The sequence below is a fragment of the Myodes glareolus genome, chromosome 27, assembly GCF_982192425.1.
Source record: "Myodes glareolus chromosome 27, mMyoGla1.1, whole genome shotgun sequence".
NCBI classification, from domain to species: Eukaryota; Metazoa; Chordata; class Mammalia; order Rodentia; family Cricetidae; genus Myodes; species Myodes glareolus.
This window is the reverse complement of record NC_142052.1, coordinates 40,334,759-40,359,503: the sequence shown is the minus strand read 5'-3', so window position 1 is coordinate 40,359,503 and position 24,745 is coordinate 40,334,759. Positions and strand designations below refer to the sequence as shown.

General features: G+C 43.0%; 1 protein-coding gene across 1 annotated transcript in view; it reads left to right on the top strand.

Annotated features, from left to right (window-relative positions):
- Positions 1-14,546, top strand: part of Sf3b1 (splicing factor 3b subunit 1) — a 47,573-nt gene extending 33,027 nt beyond the window's left edge. Inside the window, exons 13-25 of the mRNA XM_048456084.3 lie at positions 862-948; positions 1,039-1,309; positions 1,573-1,718; positions 1,820-1,966; positions 2,081-2,206; positions 3,527-3,748; positions 4,109-4,291; positions 4,380-4,491; positions 5,764-5,884; positions 6,617-6,748; positions 10,077-10,349; positions 11,707-11,923; positions 14,072-14,546. Coding sequence (XP_048312041.2) covers positions 862-948; positions 1,039-1,309; positions 1,573-1,718; positions 1,820-1,966; positions 2,081-2,206; positions 3,527-3,748; positions 4,109-4,291; positions 4,380-4,491; positions 5,764-5,884; positions 6,617-6,748; positions 10,077-10,349; positions 11,707-11,923; positions 14,072-14,230 — 2,196 coding nt within the window. The 3' untranslated portion in view covers positions 14,231-14,546. The remainder of the gene's footprint in view (positions 1-861; positions 949-1,038; positions 1,310-1,572; positions 1,719-1,819; positions 1,967-2,080; positions 2,207-3,526; positions 3,749-4,108; positions 4,292-4,379; positions 4,492-5,763; positions 5,885-6,616; positions 6,749-10,076; positions 10,350-11,706; positions 11,924-14,071) is intronic.
- The last annotated feature ends 10,199 nt before the right edge of the window (positions 14,547-24,745 follow it).

The following is a 24,745-nucleotide window of genomic DNA, read 5'->3' as shown; positions in this document are numbered from 1 at the left end:
CTAGAAAAGTTTACCAATTTATAGCCTCTTCAGAGAAATGAGTGTTGAATGTTGTCCTCTGATCTTTTGGAGTTTCTTTAAAAAAAAAAAAAGATTTGATTGATTGATTGATTTATTGATTTATTTTGTTTGCAATGTTTTGCCTGCATGTGTCCCTGCAGTCTAGAATTGGCACCAGATCTCAATTCAGATGGCTGTGAGCCACCATGTGGTTGCTGGGAATTGAACTCAGGACCTCTGAAAGAACAACCAGTGCTTTTATCTTCTGAGCCATCTCTTCAGCCCCTCTTTTAGGGGTTTTGAAAAAGTGTCTCACCATGTTATTGAGGCTGACCTTGTGTCTATGGGTGCAGGTGTCTGCTAACTCATTCTATTCCAGGATTTCCTGCTTAGGCAATGGTCTACCCACAATTTAGATGGAACTTTGCAAGACAGTTGCCTGTGTGTTCCCAGAGTCTCATTTCCCAGGTAGTTTTAGATCCTGCCAGAATCACAATATTAATTATCACAACTACCAGGTCTTTTTTTCCTCCCAGAAGCAAGCATCAATATACAAGTGTTTTTATGCCATCTTTACTCTTGGGAATTACCGCTCTTTTTTTCCTCTCTCTCTTTTTTTTATTTACTGATCAGAATGAGAATAGGTATTTTATTTTGTATTAGAATAAAGACTTGTCTTAATTAAGATATTTTTAATATATTTTTTAATATAAAATGTTATTTTACCTTTAATTTTCACCTATATCTTGGACTTGACAGTATGGAGTTAAAATTCTTTAAATTACCCCTTGATTAGCAAAGTTCTTTGATAACTGTAAATTGATGTGGAAATGTAATTCCTCTTTTTTTTTTCTGTTTCAGATTCTTGTGGTTATTGAACCACTGCTGATTGATGAAGATTACTATGCTAGAGTGGAAGGCAGAGAAATTATTTCTAATTTGGCAAAGGTATTTACTTAAATTCCTAGAAAGGCAGTTTGTCTTTGGCTGGCCTGGCGATGGACGGTGACTAACGCTGCTCTTGCACCTCCTCTGCAGGCCGCTGGTCTGGCTACTATGATCTCTACCATGAGACCCGACATAGATAACATGGATGAGTATGTCCGGAACACAACGGCTAGAGCTTTTGCTGTTGTAGCCTCTGCCCTGGGCATTCCTTCTCTATTGCCCTTCTTAAAAGCGGTGTGCAAAAGCAAGAAGTCCTGGCAAGCGCGGCACACGGGCATTAAGATTGTGCAGCAGATAGCTATTCTCATGGGCTGCGCCATCCTGCCGCATCTCAGAAGCCTAGTGGAGATCATCGAACATGGTAAGTGCCGGTAGACCTTGACCTGCGAAAGATCACGGTCCTCAGTGTGTGGTTACTGAAGGGCTTCCCCACGTGAACGCACTATACTTTGAAAAGCAGTTTGCTGTATTTTCTGTTAAGACACTGCTCTTGCCGAAATTTTGTCTACTGTAGAATGTTTTGAGGTTGGGATCCATGGTTAGATACACTGCTGAAGTTTGGTTTGCACTGTGAAAATGAGCGATTGGTGCCTTGCCTGCTCACACCTGTGTTTGGTTGTATAGGGCTTGTGGATGAGCAGCAGAAAGTCCGGACCATCAGTGCTTTGGCCATTGCTGCTTTGGCTGAAGCAGCCACTCCTTATGGTATCGAGTCTTTTGATTCTGTGCTCAAACCTCTATGGAAGGGCATCCGCCAACACAGAGGAAAGGTAAATCCACTCTTGAGATTCTGTTTGTTGCTGTCCAGTAAGGCCATCTAAAGTTAATTGACTGATTTGTGTGTCTATTTATATATTTTATTTTTAAATAGGGTTTGGCCGCTTTCTTAAAGGCTATTGGGTATCTTATTCCTCTTATGGATGCAGAATATGCCAACTACTATACTAGAGAAGTGATGTTGATCCTTATTCGAGAATTCCAGTCTCCAGATGAAGAAATGAAGAAAATTGTATTGAAGGTAATTAGTTGTTCTAGTTTGTAGGTGCATATTCACTAACATAATGTGCATATCTGAAAGTTGGAAGAGGTCTTCATAGCATATAAACAACAAACCTGTGTTGTCACCCGGTAGGTGGTGAAGCAGTGCTGTGGGACGGACGGTGTGGAAGCGAACTACATTAAAACAGAGATTCTCCCTCCTTTCTTCAAACACTTTTGGCAGCACAGAATGGCTTTGGATAGAAGAAATTACCGACAGGTAACCTTTCGTTCTTAAAATTTGAGTCGCAAAAGTCTTTTTGTCTATTTATTTTCTTATTTTGAGATAAGGTTTTACTGTGTAGTCTGGAAATTGTTATGTAGACCTTAAACTCATGGATCCCCTGCCTCTGCCTTCCAAGTGCTGCTATTAAAGGCTTGCTCCACCACACCTGACTTTTTTTTTTTTAAATGCATTTAATGTAAAATTTCCATGAAACTGGTGCATTTAAAATTTAAAAATGTTGGCCTGGAGAGATGGCTCAGTGGTTAAGAGCATTGCCTGCTCTTCCAAAGGTCCTGAGTTCAATTCCCAGCAACCACATGGTGGCTCACAACCCTCTGTAATGAGGTCTGGTGCCCTCTTCTGGCCTGCAGGCATACACACAGACAGAATATTGTGTACATAACAAATAAATAAATATTAAAAATTTTTTTTAAATGTTTATTTTTCATGTGTTTGGTTTGGGTGTTTTGTCTGTGTGCGCTGTCTCCACCATTGTGTGATTTGTCTCATGCCTACTGAGGCTGTGTCATTGAGTTACAGATAGTTGTGAGCCAGATATCTCATGGTAGTAAAGTTACAGACAGTTGTGAACCACCTTATGGGTGTTGGGAATTGAACTTGGGTCTTCTGGAAGAAAAACCAATATTTCTAACTGCTGAAGTCTTCTTCAGCCCAGTCTGCAGCCCAGTAATAAAAGGCATGCACGCACGCACACACATACCCTATTTGTGCACATGGCGTGTGTGTTTAGTGGTTGATTGTGTTTAAATTACATTTATTTGATGTGTGCATGTGCTCCCAGTGCATGCGTGTTAGGGAGGTGGGAGAGCAGTTGGCTGGTGGGCCCTCTTTGAGCTGTATCTTGGGTCTCAGACTCAGATTGTCCACTGTGCCTGTGACCTGTTGAACCCTGTCTCTGCACCCCTCTTTTTCTCTTTTCTTATTGATAAAAAAAATCTCACTTAGTAGCCCAGGCTGGTCTCAAAATTTTGGTCCTTCTGCCTCCCAGCTCACCAGTACTAAATTATGAGTTGATGTTTTTGTCTGGTAAATTTGGGGCTTTTTCTTCCTCGCTGAAACATAAGTATAATTTTACTTAGAATGCCTTTTGGTTTGGAGATAGGGTCTCATTTTTCTGGGCTTGCCTGGACCTTGCTGTACAGCTAGATTAGATTCAGTCTTGGAAGATGTCAGGTTTATGTATGGCAGGGCGCTGTGCTGCAGCTGCTCTCAATTGAGTGTTTACTAGTAAGCTTTACTTCCTTGGAAAAGTAGTAGTTTTAAAATGGTTTTGTTTTTGTTTTGTCTTTTTAGCTAGTTGATACGACTGTGGAGTTGGCAAACAAAGTAGGAGCAGCAGAAATTATATCTAGGATTGTGGATGATCTGAAAGATGAAGCCGAACAGTACAGGAAAATGGTGATGGAAACAATTGAGAAAATCATGGGCAACCTGGGCGCAGCAGACATTGACCACAAGCTCGAGGAGCAGCTGATCGACGGCATTCTCTACGCGTTCCAGGAGCAGACGACAGAGGTAATGGCAGCTAATCATTTACGTGTGGTTTTAGATTTTATTGTGTGTTCGTGTGTGTGGGTGGGAATTAGAACTGTTGTGGCAACGCTGCTGTTGGCCTTCGTGTGTGAGAAGACCGATGTTTACAGCAGATGCCCCTTAAAAGTGATTGAAGTTTGACGTTTCAAGTACTAGTTTTCCTCAGTTTTAACAAACGTTCTTTTACCTCAGATTTTTGGATTTGATTTAAGAACAAACAGGATGTTTGGGTGTTAGGAAAAGATTGAATGTTATTCAACAATCAACTTTCAGTTAATACTCAATTCTGTATTTTTAGTGAGTTTGTTTTTTTAAAAATGTAACTTTGGTTTTCTCTTTTAGGATTCAGTAATGTTGAATGGCTTTGGCACAGTAGTTAATGCTCTTGGCAAACGAGTCAAACCGTACTTGCCTCAGATCTGTGGTACCGTTTTGTGGCGTTTAAATAACAAATCAGCAAAAGTCAGGCAACAGGCAGCTGACTTGATCTCCCGCACTGCTGTTGTTATGAAGACTTGTCAAGAGGTAATCTGTCTGTTCTACCAGCTTTATATTGTTGTTTGCAGGGAGTTTAATGTAGAAAGTAACGTTTTAAACATTTCTTTTATTACAGGAAAAACTGATGGGGCATTTGGGTGTGGTGCTGTATGAATATTTGGGTGAAGAATACCCTGAAGTATTGGGCAGCATCCTTGGAGCGCTGAAGGCTATTGTTAATGTAATAGGTATGCAATTGCCTGGTTATATGAGAATTTGGCCTTGTAATTTTCTTTTATTTTGAAAGCAAAATATAAAGTCCTAGTTAGGAATTTGTTGGTTTTTGTTGTCTTATTTTGAGCACTTCAGGGTTGTCAGAGTATGTCACAATGTCTTCTTTTCCTATTGTCCATTTACTTAAATATGTTAAAAGGGAAATTTATGACATTCGAGGCATGGAAACAGTTACACCTCAAAACGTTGTGAGTTACTGGGAGAGAGGACCCTGATAGAACTTATGGAGAGAGAACTTTTAAGAAAGAAAAGAAAGAAGAAGTAATGATAAAGCAAACAGAGGCATACCCATGTTTAAGATCTCATTGTAGTTGGGCAGTGCTGGCACACAACTTTAATCCTAGCACTTGGTGGGCAGGTTGATCTCTGCAGTCTGAGGCTGGCCTGGTCTACAGCGCTGGAACAACCAGGGATGCACAGAGAAACCCTGTCTTGGAAGGCCCCCAAAAATCTTGTATTTAAACATTGTGCTGAAAGTAACTCCTTTAAGGCTGAAAGGGTTTGAAAAAAGGCCAAGAGTTCATAACTCCTGGCCCGTGGTAACCACTGTTTTCCCTGTTGCAGTGTAGATCTGTGAAAGGTTGTGTTTACATACAATCCTCAGTTCAGCCCAGTCTTGGTGTGCTCTAGAGACGCTGACTTGCCAGCGGTCATTTAGCTGCTTCCCTCGTGGGTTTCTGGCTTGTCAGAGTTGTAAACAGTATTACCTGGGAAACATGAGAAAAACGACGGAAAATCAGAGCCAGCAGTTTTAGTTAGAGCAAGAGCCCCTGTTAGATGGTTCTTTTTAACCCCCCTTTCTTCCTTCCTAGGTTTGAACACCATCCAGACATGCCCTGAATTTCAGGGAGACTGGAGATCTGTTTTGTTTTGCAGTTCAAGGGTGTGGGGCCATTTCTGATTTGGTTTACGTGTCTACTTTTGCTTATATTGTTGTATTTGACCAGAACGTAGGATGTCCCCATATTTAAATGTCAGTGTACAAATAGCATTTCAAAACCAAATAAATCTTTCTGTTATTAAGTAATCCTCATTCTTTAAATCACTGATTTCTTTCATTTTTACATGTAATTAGAAGCTATTAATAGTTTAAAAAATCAAAGTCTACTTAGAATCTGGGGCTTTTATCCATAGACGGCTGGTTTATGCGTTGCATTGCACAGTAAACGGAGAAATGAAAAGAGGCTGTAGTTCAGGGTTTAACGGGTCCTTGATCCTGTCACTAGGAATGCATAAGATGACACCACCCATCAAAGACCTGCTGCCTAGACTCACCCCCATCTTAAAGAACAGGCATGAAAAAGTACAGGAGAATTGTATCGATCTTGTTGGACGCATTGCTGACAGGTAAGCAGATTACTCTGCCATTTTTGTAGGTAGTAACATCCTCTTACTTAGTTTAAGTAGATTGCTTAAACATTCTTTTAGGCAGTATTTCTTCTCAGATTTAGTGGATTTGTATTCAGCAAGCAAGTTTTCCTTGACTCTGATTATCTAAGTATATATGGTCAGGTTATCCAAGATTAATATTTTCAGACAAATTTCACTTTGGCTGGTAATAAGTAGCAGTGTACTACTACTTTGTTGTTTGAGACAGGGTTTCCCTGTGTATCCCTGACTGTACTGGAATTTGTTCTGTAGACCAGGCTGGCCTTGAACTCAGATCAACCTGCCTCTCTGCCTCCTCAGTGCTGGGATTAAAGGCCCGCGCCACCCCGGCCAGCCTTAGAAGTGTAGTTTTAAAACTGAGCCAAACTTTCTTTCTTTCTGTTTTATTTTGTTTTGAGGCAAGATCTGACTATATCCCTGACTGGCCTGGAACTCCATAGATCAGTTAGACCACCACTTAACGAGTCAGGTTAGCCTTCATTTAGTGTTGACATGAGTTAGTGGTGTTTTCAGAACTGAGTATGTACATTTACTTTGTAACCTTCGAGTAAGGGGTGCAGATCAGTTACCTTATTTGGCATGATGGAGGCTCTGGACTTCATCCCCAGCACCGCAGAAACAAACAAAGCACCTTGATAGCAAAGCAGTAGTAACCTTTTAGTTAATTTTCTTTTTTGTTTGTTTAATTAGGGGAGCTGAATATGTATCTGCAAGAGAGTGGATGAGGATTTGCTTTGAACTCTTAGAGCTCCTGAAAGCACACAAAAAGGCCATTCGAAGAGCTACTGTCAACACTTTCGGGTACATTGCTAAGGCCATTGGGTGAGTAGTTGCATTGTTTTTAGTAGCTTATAATAAACCCGTTGTGTTGTAAAGTACTTTCATGTAGGCATATCTTTTGAGGCATGGTATAGTTAATCATCTGAAAAAAAAAGCTTCACATTTAATCACTGACCTGCCCTTGTCTATTTTAAGTATTTTTTTAACTTTTAAATTGAGCTAAAATAGATGGAATGCTTTAAAAATTTCCCCTACTGTAGTATAGACATTTTTAGAGAGGGAAATAGTTCCATTTTTAAGGTACATTCACATTTTTGTTGGTCTTTTTAGGAGATTGGGTATTGCCCCCCCCCCCCCCCCCCTTTTGAGACAGGGTAGCTTCTCATTTAATCACTGCCCTGGCTATCCTGGAACTCACCATGTAGATCAGGCTGGCCTTGAACTCAGATCGTCTCTCTTCTGGTCTTACTATTAAGAGCATGCACCCCCATACCTGACTAGGATATTTCTTACAATATTAAGGAATGAGTGAGCACCCCAGTTTTTTCATCTCCATACGGTTCTGGGCCTCTATTTTAATTGCTCTTAACAATAAAAAGAACCTTCTTTGGCTGGAAAGATGGCTCAGCAGTTAAGGACACAGGTCTGCTATAGACGAGCCAACTTTGGTTTCCATCTCTCACATGCCTCCGCAGTTCATGGCTGTAACTCCAGTGTTGATCTGATGCCTTCTGCAGGCATTGGACACATGTGGTGTAGACACACATGCAGGCACAGATAACAATAAGTTCATGGCTGTAACTCCAGTGTTGATCTGATGCCTTCTGCAGGCATTGGACACATGTGGTGTAGACACACATGCAGGCACAGATAACAATAAGTTCATGGCTGTAACTCCAGTGTTGATCTGATGCCTTCTGCAGGCATTGGACACCTGTGGTGTAGACACACATGCAGGCACAGATAACAATAAGTTCATGGCTGTAACTCCAGTGTTGATCTGATGCCTTCTGCAGGCATTGGACACCTGTGGTGTAGACACACATGCAGGCACAGATAACAATGAGCGAACGTACTCAGTAGTTAGAGCTGCTCTGATAGCACTGACTTATGGGTGTAAAGATAGAAGTCTGGGCAGTGTTTTGTTGTCTCCATTTAACATGATGGGCAGTTATCTCTTACCCCTGACCTTCAGGATGTGGTGATGACTTAGGAAGAGTGGGGCGTCAAGGCAGCGAGTGCCAGAGGGGTAGACGTCTGCACCTGCACACATGAGCTTCCATGACCACCACAGGATCAGCCAGCCAAGGCACTGGCATGAACGGGGAGGGGTTCAAGTTTCTCCCCTGCCTGAGGAGCTATTGGGCATTGATGAGTGCTGGGGAGAGCCAGTGTTTTGAAGTGTGGCCCCTGTGAGGCTGCACGTGCTTCAGTAGGATGTCTGCACTCATGCACATACTAATAGTTGTTTGTGGGCTTAGAGGACTTCTTTGTTTTCTTTAGATTTATTTATTTTTATTGAGTGTTTTGCTTATATGTATGTATGTATGTACACATGTACATGCCTGATGCCTGTGGTGACCATAAGTGGGTGTTGAATCTCCTAGAACTGAAGGTATGGATGATTGTGAGCCACCGCATGAGGGCTGAGAATCAAACTTGGATTCTCTGGAAGAGCAGCTGGTGCCCTTACTGCTGAGCTGACTCTAGCCCTGACTCAGTGGACGTATAAAAAGAGCACATAAGATTGTGGAGGGAGAGATGAGAGAGACATTGGAAAGACGAGGAAAGGGGGTGGGTTTGACCAAGACTCATTATGTAGGTATGAAACTCTTGACAATAAGAGATTTTTTTTTATATTAAACTTAAACTCTTTTATTGTTGTAACTTATACGGATGTATGTAAGCGCTTTGCCTGCTCACGTCTGTGCCACTTGTATGCCTGTTACCCTCAAGGGACCAGAAGAAGGCAGCATTAGATTCATGGCATCTCAGAGTGAGAGAAGGTTGTTAGCTGCCGTGTGGGTGCTGGAGAGCACACCTAGACCGAAGAGCAACGGTGCTCTTAGCCCTGTTCTACCTCCCCGTCCGGCTCCTTCTTTATTTTATCTCACAGGTTTTAGTGGGGAGGGGGTGCAGAGTCTCACTGTGTATTCCTGACTGGTCTTAACTCCAGAGTTAGTCTATCCTGTCTTCCAAGGTGTGGGCCAACATACAATATTTATATATAATTCATATCTTAATGTTCACTTTATGTGTTTTTAAGAACACATTGTTCCAAGGGCAATCCACAGATTCATCTGCCTTATGAATTCACTTATGGTTCATTTCTTCTTCATCAGAACCCAGCTGTTAGTTGTCGAAAATGAAATTATGAAGGTATCATTTTCCAAGCTGTAAGCTTGACACCGCCCAGAGTCGTCATAGGGAGATAGGGAATTGCACAGATGAGATGGCCTGTGACCATGTCTGTGAGGGATTGTTTTGATTCTTGACTTTTGGGGGAGGGCCCATTCATTCCCTTGTGGGTAGTACTTTATTTGAGCATGTGGTCTTGGGCTATATAAGAGAGTAAGTTGAGCGTGATCCTAGGTGCCAGCTAGTAAGCAACATTCCTGCACTCTTTGTGCTTCGGTTCCCGTTCCTGCCCTGACTTCCTCAGACTAGGACCTGGGTATGGAAGCTGAAACAAACCCTTTCTTCCCGAGTTTCTTTTGGTCATAGTGCTTTATCACAGGAGCAGAGAAAAAACTGGAACAACTGGAAGGTGCTTTGGGAAACCATACAGAAGACTTGAGATTTCGATGGTTCTGCTTTTAGGGTAGACACGGTGCAAAATTGATTAGCCCGGTGTCTCTCTGAGCTTTAGCAAAGGAAGTATGTAAAGCTTGGTGGGGGCAGCCACCAACTAGGGGGAGCCTGCTGAAGATAAACATGGGAGGGGGGGGGTAGCAGGGAAGGTGAGGAAGAGCTGGTGTGTGGGAGAGCATGGGAGGCAGCGTTTTGGGTACTCTTGGGATGTTCTGCCTGTCTGTGGAGGCTTATCCTTTAAATTTCTTTACATTTCAAAAAGTTTAAGCTTATATTTGAAAATGAATCTACCTGAATTAACATTAAGAAAAATCTGACAATTCATATGAACCTTTTAAAACCTTTTTATTTTATTTTGTGAGGTTATAATTATATCATTTCCTTCTTCTGTATGAAGCACTTGAGTCAAAAGCCACAATCCTAGTGGTGAGAAGAGTACTGCATTTTATCAGAAATTATTAGTGTCCACTGATAACCCCATCCCATTGCAGGTTTCTTTTCTCTGAGAAGAGGTTTAATAGGTGTGATAACTTCTGATGCATTTCTTGTTTCTTTCCAGCCCTCATGACGTATTGGCTACGCTTTTAAACAACCTCAAAGTTCAGGAAAGGCAGAACAGAGTCTGTACCACTGTAGCCATTGCTATTGTCGCTGAGACGTGCTCCCCCTTCACAGTGCTCCCCGCCCTGATGAACGAGTACAGAGTTCCCGAACTGAACGTTCAGAACGGCGTGCTGAAGTCCCTGTCCTTCCTGTTTGAGTACATCGGGGAGATGGGGAAAGACTACATCTACGCCGTAACGCCTCTACTTGAGGATGCGTTAATGGACAGGTAAGTGACTGCAACCAATGCAGGATCCAGTGTTTTGTTTTTAGAGTTTATTAAAGTACCTTTTAAATGCCTATTTGTTGAAGAAACATTACTATGGATTATTTCATATAATTTCTTACTTTAATATTTGTTGTAATGGGTTAGTCTTTGATATCTTAAGCTAGATTTTGATTCACTCTTGTTTTTAAAACAGTTAGGGGGTAGAAGATGAACAGGAGTTGATCTACATGACAGAGAAACCTGTAGTTTTATTCTCAGACAGTGTCTCAGATCATTCAGGGCAGCTGAGTGGTCCTCCAGTGCGCAGGGATTGTGGACGTGGACCTCTGTGTATGACCGCGGGGCTTCACACATGCTCAGCCAAGCATCTGCCAAGTGAGCCCCATCCTCAGCGGTTCATCTTATTGCCAGAGCCAGCTTCCCTTTGCAGCCTCCGATGATCTGTGACTTAGTTTTCACTTCATATATTGATTGCAAGTAAAGTTGTTTGTTCATAACAAAAACACTTGAATATTGCATTACAAATAATATTTGAATTTTATATTCTCAGTTATATCAAATTCATTTGGAAATAAATTTCAGACTTCTAGCAGATGTACTTCTTGTAATTTTTATGTAATGTCAGGATAATTTGCTGTTCCTGTTATATTCTTTTCTGTGATCTCAACTCTTTTAGAATTTTTTTCTTTTCTTTATTTTTTTCCCTCCAAGACAGTAGCCCTGATTGTCCTGGAACTCACTTTGTAGACCAGGTTGGCCTCCAACTTGGCAATCCACCTGCCTCTGCCTCCTAAGTGCTAGGTTTAAAGGTGTGCCACCACTGCCTGGCTAAATTTTTCATTTTTTTTTTTTTAATTTTAGAGATCATCATATTTGTTGTGTCATTATTTTAAAAATGTGCTTTGGGGATTGATATGTTCAAGATACACTGTACATAATTCTCAGGGAATTAATAGAAATTAAAAAGATTTATCTTTGCAGGTTGAGGTAGTAGTAACTCAATTGAGGATTACTAATAATACTTGGTTGAAAACTTAGAACTTCATTGCTTCATTGTGGTGAATAAGTTAGATAGCAAATAAATTGAAGGTGTTATATAGTTCATGTTTTTTTATGCTTTTGAAAGGTTGTTAATAGCTTGGCAGACTGGTGAGCACTTTTTTGAATGAAAAATTAGTAAATTTAATTTTGATTTATATCCTGATATCAACTTAGTGTCATATTTGTTACAGAGTTTAAAATGAGATATTGACTGTTACTCATGAGAGTCATATGTTTAGTAGTAATTCAGTCCCTAATAATGCAAATGAATATTTCTTACAAATTAACTTAAAGAGACCGTTTCTCTCCATTCCAGGGACCTGGTGCACAGACAGACAGCTAGCGCAGTGGTACAACACATGTCACTTGGTGTCTATGGCTTTGGCTGTGAAGACTCTCTGAATCACTTATTGAACTATGTATGGCCTAATGTGTTTGAGACATCGCCCCACGTAATCCAGGCCGTCATGGGAGCCCTGGAGGGCCTGAGGGTTGCTATTGGACCTTGCAGAATGTTGCAGTATTGCTTACAGGTGGGCTAAATGTGGTTTTTGTTTTTGTTCGTTCTTTTTATACAAGATCACTCAAAAAGGTGATTTAGTTTATTGTGTTGAAGTCAGTCACTACCCAGTTGAAGGAGATCCCTGCATAGACCTGGATCAGGTACAAACTATGCACAAACACCTATTTTCACAGAGACCCTTTATTAAGTAGCTAAAGTGGCTGCTTTGTGACTCAGGCAGAAAAAAGCAGCAAATGATTCTGCAGGGGGTTTTGGATATTTGGTTTTTAGAGACAAGACTTCTCTGTGTAGCCTTGGCTGTCCTGGAACTCACTCTGAAGAGCAGGCTGACCTCGAACTCAGAGATCCACTTGCCTCTGCCTCCCAAGTGCTGGGATTAAAACTATGTGCCATTGCTCAGCACCAGGTGTAATTTTTAAAAAATAACTTGTATTCTATGTTCACTGCTGTTTTGCCTGTACGTATGTCTGTGTAAGGGTGTCAGAAGCCCTGGTACCAGAGTTACAGACAGCTGTGAATTGCCATGTGGCTGCTGGGAATTGAACTCTGGAAAAGTAGCCAGTGCTCTTAACCACTGAACCATGAACCACCTTTCCAGCCCAGCATGTGTAACTTGTTTTTCGTTTTTTGAGATAGGGTTTTTCTGTAGCTTTGGAGCCTGTCCAAAACTCACACTTGTGAGCTCTAAGATTGTGGCTTTTGACTCAAGTGCTTCATATAGGAAGAAGGAAATGATATAACCTCAAAAAATAAAATGAAAAGATCCACCTGCCTCTGTCTCCCAGTGCTGGGATTAAAGGCGTGCACCATCATTACCTGGCAAGAAGAGAAAAAGGGAGGTCTGTGGTAGAATGGGCTAGGTCAGGTGGTGCATTTTGATTGGGTATGTTAATTAGTTGAGCTAAAGAGGGGGCTTTTGTTTAATGGACTTGGGCAAGACCTACCAGAGCCGTAGGCTAGTGTCCTTCACTGATTAGCATGTGGGAGAAAGTTCTGTGTTGAGATAGAAATTAGATTTTGTGTTTACCTATCACAGTTTTGTGCAGTTTCCAGAGTTTTTTCCTTCACTTCAAAGGAACTACTTAGTTTTTTGAGACAGGGCCTCACTGTGTAGACCTGGTTGACTTGGAACTCACTATGTGGATCAGGTCAGCTTTGAGCTGCTAGAGAGACCACCCCTGCCTCCTGAGTGCCAGGCTTAAAGGTGTGTCCCACCATGCCAGCTAAAAGGAAATATTTTTTTTTGTAATTTTTTAAAATTGTTTTTATTGAGCTATATATTTTTCTCCATTCCACTCCCTTCTTCGTCTCTCTCCTTCTACCTTCTCCCATGGTCTCCATGCTCCCAATTTACTCAGGAGATCTTGTCTTTTTCTACTTCCCATGTACATTAGATCCATGTATGTCTCTCTTAGGGTCCTCTTTGTTGTCTAGGTTCTCTAGGAATGTGAGAGGCTGGTTTTCTTTGGTTTATGTCTAAAAATGACATGTTCTTATGAATGAGCACATGTATGTTTGTCTTTCTGGGTCTGGATTACCTCTCTCAATGTGATGTTTTCTAGATCCATCCATTTGCCTGCAGATTTCAGGCTGTTGTTTTTCCCCCACTGTGTAGTACTCCACTGTGTAAATGTACCACATTTTCCTTATCCATTCTTTGGTCAAGGGACATTTAGGCTGTTTCCAGGTTCTGGCTATGACAAACAAAGCTGCTATGAACATAGTTGAGCACATGTTCTTGTGGTACAATTGAGCATCCTTTGGGTATATACCCAAAAGTGGTATTACTGAGTCTTAATTTCCTGAGAAATCGCCACACTGCCATCCAAAGGGGCTGTACCAGCTTGCATTCCCACCAGCAATGCAGAAGTGTCCCTTTTCCCCACAACCTCTCCAGCATAAGTTGTCCTCAGTGTTTTTGATCTTGGCCATTCTTCCAGGTGTAAGATGGAATCTCAGGTTGTTTTGATTTGTATTTCTCTGATGGTTAAGGATGTTGAGCATTTCCTGAAGTATCCTTCAGCCATTTTAGATTCCTCTGTTGAGAATTCTCTGTAAAACGAAATATTCCTAACCCTGTCTTCATAGTCCGCAGTTGCATTAGATATATGTGGTCTTGAAAATAAATAGAAATAACTGTATGTTTTGCTTATTCTAGGGTCTGTTTCACCCAGCTCGGAAAGTCAGAGATGTGTACTGGAAAATCTACAACTCCATCTACATCGGCTCCCAGGACGCTCTCATAGCACATTACCCGAGGATCTACAACGACGATAAGAACACCTACATTCGCTACGAGCTTGACTATATCTTGTAATTTTATCTTGTGTCTAGTACACAGCTGTTTCACACCTTAAACTTGCTTCTATCTGATATAAACTTGTAAAACATTGCAGATCAGTGTAGAGCTGGTCATAGAGGAAGGGTAGAAATCCAGTAGCATGATTTTGAAATAACTTTTGTTTTTGATGTTAAACAGTAAACGCCAGTAGTGACCAAGGACGCAGTGATTACACACACTATACTGGAGGGATTGTCATTTTTTATTCATCTTTATGAAGATTTAGAATTCATTCCTTGTGTTTAAAGGGAATGTTTAATTGAGAAATAAACATTCGTGTACAAAATGCTAATTTGTGTGTGTTTTTTGAATATACTTGTAAAATGAAGAACTTTGGTAAAGTTGGTTTGTGTAAAATAAGTGGTTTAACTTCATTTTCTGTCACCTGGTTTATTATGGAAGTAGTTAGCGGGACAGACTCACTGTACAGTGATGACCTCTTTGTCAAAGTCCATTGTTTGTTGATGAGAAGAGTCCCTTTGGGGTGCTCCCCCCAGTGCGGCCTGAGCATCCACCACCATAGAAGAGCAGCGCTTTGGCCGAGCTGTCTTGAATATTTTGTACTAACATAGCACCTTTCACCTCGTGATGTCTCCCTGCTTTACGATGGGCAGAGAGTATATATTTTAGGTCGTGTCCAGCTCCTGGTGGGCCCGTGTGCAGACCGTGGGAAAGCTGTCTATCCTTCAGAACTCTTCTTCCTGTTGGGAACAACGCTGTCTGAGGAATGCTCGTGTAGTAGCAGTCTTTGGACTTTTATCTGTTCAGTAAGCAGCTGTCCAGTACCTGCTGCATGCCAGCCACTGTCCTTAGGTGCAGGGACTGCACAGGTGCACCTGACCTGGCTTTTGCCTTTGGAACCAGTGTAATGGAAGGGGCCATATGCAGAATCCTTTATCGCAGGATGCTGTATAGTGGGAGAAGTAAAAAGTTAAAAAAAAAATGCCTGGATTTGATTGGTTTGTAGCAGTCAGATATAATACAGTGGTTTAAGTGTGCAGCGTGAGCCAAACTGCCCCTCAGTTCTAGAAGAACCAAGCTTTAAGGCTCTCTTAATGTTTGGGGGCAACAAATGAATCAGTTTTATACCCCAAATTTCTTGTTTTTTTTTTTAACCTTTTCTCCCCATCACTGTTTTGTCTTCCCCCGTTTGTATTTCTGTTGACTCTAGAGGGAAATGATTCTGCCATCAGTGGGACTAGCCTGTGACTTCGCTCTTCAGAACTTCTAGGATTTGACTAACGGAGAAGTCTCCCCACTGGACGCCGAGGAACAGCTTCTGCTCTGCTTCTACAATCCATACCGAGCAGTCAATGTTCCTAGGCAGGACATGTAGCTTCTTGTTTTTCCTTGTGTGTAGTAAGGTCAAACAAATTCCCAGACCATTTTCCTGTTCTTAGAAATTTTCTAGCCATGCCCTATGCACTTTTAAATATTGCTGTTTTGTATAGTTGATTTCAAATAACCCTTGGGAATTAGTAATCTTGGGAATTGGATATAGTTCTCAAAGTTAAAATTTGATTTTAAGTCATTCTTAGGAAAGTTTAATTATCGGTTAAAATACTTAGTATAGCTTAAGTTTGTGTCGCTCCTGGGTATTTATGGGAAATAAGCTCTGCAGTAGACGTGCAGCTGACAGACGGCTGTCTGCTCGAGTGACATTTTGCGGATGGAGTTAATTGCAGGATGGATAAGGGAAAGAAATGCTAAAGGCTGTAACATCAAGATTTTTGACCAAATAGATACTCAAAGGTGTTTGGATTGTTTCATGCTCTTAATAAGGAAAGCATTTTGTGATACACCCTTGTGAAAGATGTTACGTGACGTTTGAACTTCTCAGAGACCGTTCGCACTTTGTGAAAGATGTTACGTGATGTTTGAACTTCTCAAAGACCGCACTTTGTTTCGATGTTTCTTAAGGCAAAGCTTCGGCGGGAAGAATTAATGTTCTTCAGGGGCAGACGGTGGTCTTTTCTCTGGCCCTTTCCCGTCCTCAAATCCCCCCACCCCCGCCCCATGGGCCATTGCCCTCTGATGGAATTCATTTCTTTGGCTGTTTGATTTTTTTTTTATATTGTATTTTTAAAATTTGCTCTATGATGCCCTGTGAGCATCATGTACCACCAGATAAATAAAATTTATTATATTTAAAGTCTTAGTATACCAGTTCTTAATCTTAGTTGACTCTGTATGGTATGGTACTGTGCACGCTCTGTTGTTGTTTGCCATGCTAATTATGTTCTCTGGGTTGCTGGCCATAGTAAGTGAAGCTAAATATTAGGAAATGTGTTTTCTTCAGGAACTAAGAAGCTGAGGTGGGCGTGGTGGTCCAGGTCTAGAATCCTAGCACTTGAGGCAGAAGCTTATATATAAGAAGCTGTCTTATATATACTCCCGACTTTTACCTGTCGGGAGTATATATAAGACACTGCCAAAAAGCCAACACAACAAAACCAAAATAAGTTGAAAAAAGATAATTCCAGTTGTACCATGTAAGTAGTCTGGCTCAGGTTTCCAGCCAAAGATCCAAGAAGATGTAATACAGCAATCCCAGAATCACTCTACAGTAACATTTCAGGCCGGATGAAGCCTCTGTCGGGGGGGGGGATGCTCTATAAATACACCCCCAACTTCTGACTTAGGTGCCAGGGATACCCATTTCCTATGCGACCACACAAAAGCCTCCAGATACCAACTTTATCTTTTGGGGGAGTAAAAATCTTCCAAGGTTGAGAGACACTCTTCTACCTTCATTCAGACTTGGGGGTGTTTGAAAGGGTGGCTGGGAACTTGTAGCTCAGTCTGACTTTCAATTCCTCTACCCTCCAAGGGCTGGGACCACACTGCAGGGTCGTGCCACCATGCCTGTCTGGCCTCAGACGTTAAGTAGAACTCATGTCTGATAAGTGTGGGATATGTGGAAAGCATTCTGCCTGGAAAGCAGAGGGGATATTTAGCAAATACTTAAGACACCTGCTTTGGGTCAATGGCCATATAAGTCCTGTGCAAAGTAAGTGCCGAAGATGTGTCCAGGGGTCTGTCCTCAGAGCGTCTGTATGGTAGGTACACTTGGTCGGGTGCGAGATCCAGGGCCAGCAGCACCCAAGCCTTGTTGCACCCTTGTTGCGCTCTCAGACCTGAGGGGTAACATAGGTGAGTTTGGCAGACCTCCCAGCCAACTTAGAGCTCTTGAGGTCCTTTAAGGCTGCGTTTAGCCTGCTGTCTTGCTGTGTGCTCGGCTTCTTTAAGCTTCCTTTAAGAGGACAAGTGTCATTGATCTTACAATGCTGTGGGCATCTCATGTAATCAGCAATGACTCCTGACTGGCAAATGCCATGTCCGCTACCTTGGCTTTGACCATCTTTATAGCCCACTCTAACAGAGTGATCACTGACCCTTCGGGGAAGGGGGTGGGTGGCGGTTTGAGTTAAAAATGTCGGCTATAGTTTTGGGCATTTGACTATTTGGTCCCCAGTTGGTGGTGATCTGGGGATGTTTTAGGAGGGGTGGCCTTGTTGGAAGTGTGTCCCTGGAGGTGGGCTTTGGGATGTGAAAGATCCGTGCCATTTCTAGTCTAGTTGTTGCTTGCTTGTGAATCAAGATGGGAGCTTCCTGCTGCCATGATTCTTGAAGTTTGTTGCCACGCCTCCCTGCCGTGACTGACTCTTGTCCTTTTGGATCCATAAGCCCACTAAACCCTTTCTTCTTGCCTTGGCCATGGTGTTTGTCATAGTGACAGAGAACTGGCTAATGTGACAGGGGTCCCATTTGGATCTGAGTACCCCACTGTCTCCTCTCTCCTTGGCCAGCCACGCCTCTCTGTTAGTTGTTACCCACTACAAAAGGAAGCTTCCCCGATGAAGGTGGAGGGACACATTAATTTATGGGGTATAAAGATAACTTAGAGCAGTGGTTATTATTATTATTATTATTCCTAATGCTCCTACCTTTTAATACAGTCCCTCTTGTGCTGACCCCCAACCATGGCATTATTTTCATTGCTGCTTCATAACAGATTTTGCTACTGTTAGAAATTGTAGTGTAAATATCTGATATGCATGAAATATGATATACAACCTCCGTGAAGGGATCATTTGACCCCCCCCCCAAAGGGGTTGCAACCCACAGGTTGAGAAACACGGACTTAGCAGGCCAATTTATTACTGTTTATTTAGCAGAATAATAACGGCAGGTTCTCCTAGAACCTAAGCCCTAGCTAGGTATAGGCTTTTGATCCAGATGAATGGGCTAGTTCCATCTTGTGAATCAGGCTCTAAATCTAACTAGACAATGATTGGTTGCTCTAAATCTAACTAGACAATGATTGGTTGCTCTAAATCTAACTAGACAATGATTGGTTGCTCTAAATCTAACTAGACAATGATTGGTTGCTCTAAATCTAACTAGACAAGGATTGGTTGCTCTAAATCTAACTAGACAAGGATTGGTTGCTCTAAATCTAACTAGACAAGGATTGGTTGCTCTAAATCTAACTAGACAATGGTTGGTTGCTCCCATAACATTCATGCCACTGTTGCACCAACATAACAGACTTTTCCAAGGCAGTCTTCAATGCACAGTGTGCACAGTTGGGTAAGGCTGTTGGTGACTTTACTCCACTGCTAGTGAGCACAGACCAGTTCTGGGTAGGAAGAGAAAAGCCCAGTCCTGATTCCATTGGGAAGAAAATATGGTGGGATGTGAGCACATAGTTTGTCCATGCCCTATTATTATATTATTGTTCTGCTGCAACTCTAGCTCCAAGTGAGCCAGTGCCCCTTCTGGACTCTCAGGACATACAAACACTCATGGGCACACATCCACACATAGGCATACATAAAATAAATCTAAAAATATCAAATATGACATCATCATGGGGAGCTGGGGAGTGTAGCTTGGTTGGCAAAAGGCTTGCTTGGCATGCACAAGCACTGGGTTCAGTCCTCATCACTATGTAAGCCTGTGGTAGCAGATGTTAGTAATTTTAGCATTCAGGACACGGAGATGGGGCCAGGAGTTCAAAGCCACACTTGGCTACTTAGGTGGTTAAAAAAAAAACTTACATTATTTTATGCTTATGTTTTCTATGCACATATATATACATACATATATACATATATATATATATATACATACATATATACACACACACATATGTATGTGTGTGTGTGCCCCATAAGTGTGCCTGGTGTCTGTGGTCAGAAGGGTCTGGAACTGAAGTTGCAGGTGGAACTTCAACATGGTAAGCCACCATGTTGGTGCTGGGACTCAAACCCAGGTCCTCCGCAAGAGCAGCCAGTGCTCTTAGCCATGGAATCATCTGTCCAGCACCGACAGAAGTAGGTTTAAAGCTACGCTCTGATACATGAAATCCTTTCTTAAAGAAACGAGGCCAAGAAGGTCATCATTGTTACAACATTTCGTTGAAAGGAAGAATTGAAAGCCTGCATTTAGTAAGTAACAGGACGGCTTCCATCTGCTGATGCTGTCTGCTTGGCAAACAGACACCCGCCTCACACTTATTTTTCACAAGAAGTAGACAGTGTGTGGGAACCTGTCCTCCCTGATCCTTGAGGCCAAAATACTGGATGCAAATAATGTTTACGCTAACCAGCTAAGCTTCCTGCTAGTTCTGTCCTTGGTTCTGCTACAGCCTGGTATATTAGCCTGAGGGATCTATTTTACTTTAAAATGGTAATTTCTCAACCTGCCTCAAAGAAGCTCAGGCGCCAAGGCCCATCTAACCTGACTGACATTGCCTTGAACCCTCGACCACCTGCCTGGGGAAAAACTCCCACAGAGGCCAGTTTCCCCAGCTCCCTCTGGGTGGGAGGAGTTTTCCTTTACTGGGGCCAAAGGTATTTTAACCCTGGATTTAGTTGAATAAAGAGGCATTCTCTTCTTGAGGATGACTGGAACTCTGTATCTGTGTGTGTGCGTCTTATGCTTTAACCCCTAGGACAATATGGAACTCGTGGGATGTGGGTGGCGTGGAAGGACGACCCCTACAACAGTGATGTCTGTTGTGTGGAGGAGAGGGTTCTGAAGGTTGAGCCGTAGCACATGTTCGGCAGACCCGGGTTTAACTGCAGGCTGATACTTTCCACCAATGGATAACTTTAGTATTATTCTATACTCCCTTAACTGTTAAAATTGATTTTTTTGACCCTTGATATTGTGGAGGAATAATAATAATAATAATAATAATAATAATAATAATAATAATAATAATAAAATCTTTTTGTGGTACCACGAGCTGAAACAATGGCCTCACCCATGTCAGGCATGCTCTCTACCAGCAGAAATACATCTTCTGTGTTTTATTTTGAGATGAGGTTTCACCCAGTAACCTCAACGGACTGCGTGTTGGAGAACCTTCCACCGCCGCCTAGTTCTGGAATTATAGGCCTGTGTCACCGTGCCCAGCTCAGTTCCTCCCCTGCTGTCGTCTGAACTGGCTGCTCTGCGTGATACATCCAAATGGTGCTTTTCAGAAAGATCCATGACTTCCTCTTCACCTGACTGGCTCCAGCCAGTCTTTAAAGCACCGGCTCCTTTGAAGGTATGGGGTCTGGCTCTCAAAGGGCGGCGGTACCTCGGATCCACACAGCTCCCCACTCAGGGTTCCCGTCACTTGAGTGTCCACCCTGGTGGTCTGTGTATGCCATGGAAGCATGGACTGGACCCCCTCCTCATCCACCCGTCCCCGGCACCTGCTTGCTGTAAGGGGACGTACGCCCAGGGACTTGGTGTGAAAGCTGCCCCCTGGATTATTTCAGACAGGTTATTGATGCCGAGAGTTGTATGGGAAGTTCGAAGCACGGAAATAAGTAGGGTTTCAGGCAAATACTTTTTTGCAGTAACTCAAGGTGGTGAGAGCTCGTCCCCAGGTTGAGGCAAATGTTTGTTGAAAGGCTTTGTTCAAAACGGTCTGATTTCTGTAGTATGTTTAGTTTCCGACAGGGGGCAGCAACACCCAAGAAAACAAAGGCTGGGTCCTTCTAAATGGAAAGCCTTGGGATTTGAGACAAAACCCCTGGAAAGGCTGCCAGGAAGGGTGTATTTTTATTAATTGAATACTAATGTGCAATATTCTTCGAGTATGTTTTTAAAAGAAAAAAGGCATTTAAAATAATATAATCATCTATCTTATTACAAAGTTATTAAAAATTGAGTGCTTTTTTTTTTTTTTTTGGCCAGCATCTGACCATACATAATTTAAAACCTTCAAACTCTGCTGAGCAATAATAGTCTGTGCTTAGTACCAACGAGAGTGAAGCTGCCAAGAACCACACAGTGTCTGCTGCTTTTAGGTGAGGGAGCCCAGATTAACGTGTGAGCTGTTTGGCTTCAAGAGCCTGTGTGGTTAGTACTACTTCATCTCCTCCTCCCAAGACACGGACACTTTTCTGCTGTAGGCTGATTTAAAAAAAATTAAAGACAGTTATTTATTCTTATTTTACATGCATGAGTATTTTGACAGCATGTGTGCAGATGCACCACATGTACGCAGTGCCCACAGAAGACAAAAGGCCATTGGAACCCCCAGGAAAGGAGTTACCAGACAACTATAAACCACTCAATGGATGCTGGGAACTGAACCCGGGTCTTCTGCGCCTCCTCTCCAGTTCCTACATTAATTTTTTCCAATTTTTAAATTTTTTTTCCAATTTTGAACTTAATTTATTGTTCAAAAATAATGGGTTGGGGCTGGAGAGATGGCTCAGAGGTTAAGAGCACTGGCTGCTCTTCCAGAGGTCCTGAGTTCAATTCCCAGCAACCACATGGTGGCTCACAACCCTCTGTAATGAGATCTGGTGCCCTCTTCCGGCCTGCAGGCAGGCATGCAGACAGAATGCTGTATACAAAATTAATAAATAAATCTTTAAATAAATAACGGGTTTTATTATGACATTTTCATACACACATTACTTATTTTCCACCCTACACACTGCCAGCTTCAAACTCTGCCATCCACAACCGTGACCTTCCTGTAGGCTAGACTGGTTCAGTAGTGGTGCAAATGTTACGGGAGGAACCAACTACTTTTTGATTGAACTTAAGATACTCCATGAGATGGAACCTGTACCCAACACTGCTGAAGTGGTTAAGATGGTGAGGGACCTTGAGTCACTGACATCAGCCACTAGAATCCATACGGAACACTCTCGCCCCGGGCTTTCGCCTGCTGATGGCACACAGAATCACCTTTAAAGTGCAGAAGCTTGCACTATCCCAGCGCCCGTTTCTTTACCTCCGTCCCACAGCCCTTAGAGTTTCCGCACAGTCTTCTTCGGAACCTTAGAGTTTCGCACAATCTTCTTCGGTGCCTCTGCGCTCTTAAAAGACGCCTTGTTCAGACTCGCCGCAGCTGTTCGCCTCCAGGGTTCGCTTCCCCGCGCGCCTATCTTCAGGAACAGCTGGAAGCAATTTTCAACCTCAGCGTTTCACATTTCACGGACGGCTGAGCTTTACAATAACGTTGGAAGCGACGGCTGGAAGGCGCGTGCAGCTTTGGTGGGACACGTGACGGATCGCATCCTTGCCATTGGTGCCGAAAGACTCAGCGTCTCTAAGAGGGTCCTTGCCGGAGCAGTAAAGGAGATGCCAGGAAGACACGGAGAAGAATACATCACGTCAATACGCTGAATCTGCTCCCTGCGTGACAGCCGAAGTGATCCCCTCGAAAGAAAGGCAGGCCACCTCATGCTCCTCCCTGTCTTCAGTCTTCCCCGGGGCTTCCAGTCATTCTGGACAAAATCGAAGATTTTCAAAATGGCTTTCCTGGCCCCTGGCGGTCTGGTTTCTGCCTTCCCCCTTGGTGTATTCCTCCTCCTCCTCCTCCTCCTCCTCCTCCTCCTCCTCCTCCTCCTCCTTCTCCTCCTCCTCCTCCTCCTTCTCTTCCTCATCCTCACTCTGAGGTGGCCTTTTTTGCTCTCAAGCCACCCGTGAGTTCTCTCAGGCCCTAGCTCTTCGCGCCCTCCTGGCTGTGACATTCCATCCCCAGGTGTCTGTGTAGGACACACTTACTTCTATTCGTATTTCCGCTCTAATGCCATCATCCGAAGCAGTGTTCCTGTCTCCTTTGTCCTAAGTACCGCCCTGCCCCCGCCGCTGGCTAGCCCCAACCTGCTCTGTTTTCCTTCCGGGCCTTTGTTGTGAACTCACATCATACAGGGCGTACTATGCCATCTCTACAGCGGTGTGGGAGCCTGCTAAACAGCAGGCTCTGTGTTCCGCGTGCCCAGACCTTTGTGTATCCAGCCAATGTTAAAAAATGTTAGTTGGATGCCAGCATAAGAGGTTTTGCTATTTGAGGAAGAGCCTTACCCTGTAGCCCAGGCTAGCTTGTGTGTATAGCCCAGACCAGCTTCTGTACTCCCAGCCAGACAGCTCCTTGCTCTGCCTCCTGAATGCTTGGATTACAGGAAGGTAGCCTGTCGCTTGGCTGAAAAGAACATTTTTGAATTGTTTTGGGAGGCTGTTTGGGACAGGGTTTCACTATGTAGCTCAGGCTGGCCTCAAACTCACAGAGATCCACCTGCCTCTGGCTGCTGAGTGCTGGGGTTAAAGGTGTGCGCCACCACACTCTACTGGGCTGAGAAGAGTTTTAAGAAATGGGTCCTTAAACCACCTATGCAGAAGACTAATGAATTCACTGGAGCGTATTGGGTGATTTCTCTATTTCTTTTTCTCAGGAGTAGGCTGGTAATTAATTTGCAAAACGGAAATGATAAAATGTTCAATGAAACCAAACATTGTTACATCATTGAAAAGTGGGTGAGATTGTCTTCTGAATTATGCATGGAGAGACTGCTGTTTTCATCCTAGTGACATGCCCTGCCTTTCCATAATTAGTGCATTCCTTCCCATGCCCTGCAGAGTTAGGCCACAGTCACTTCTAAAAAAGATGCTTCGATAGTAAGTGAAAAGTTCCTGTACCCCATAAGCCTCTCCGCCAACAAAATAATCCGAATCAGACCAAATCAAACCATATTCGAAAAAGCCCAGGTCTAATGGATACCAACGCTACTGGATGGCTGTCCAGCCTGGCAGAGAGGAACCAGGGAAGGAAGAACAGAAAAACCACCTGTATGTGCTCTGGGGGGGGGGGCAGTTTAAATACCCTGTGGGCGTGGTCTTGAGCATCTCTGGGGAGTGGTCATCATTTGGTGGGCTTTCTCGAGGGTGGAGTCTGGGCTGAGGCAACTCCCAGCGGAGGGGGTTTGAGATGGAACCTCCACCTGAACATTCCAGACTCTTCAGCTGTGTGGATGCCAGGGGCAGTGGTGGTATGGTCTTAACTCAAACAATAAGTTCCTGAAGAAAAGCCAATGGAAACAAGTTGACCTTTCCCCCAGTAGGCGGGCAAAGACCGAGTGTTGAGGATAAGAGAAAGGACTCCTCCTCACGTTGGTTAAATTTACAAGTTTTTAAAAAGTTTTCTAAAAAGCAACATTTATTTCTTTTCTAAAAAGTAAAGTCTGAGCC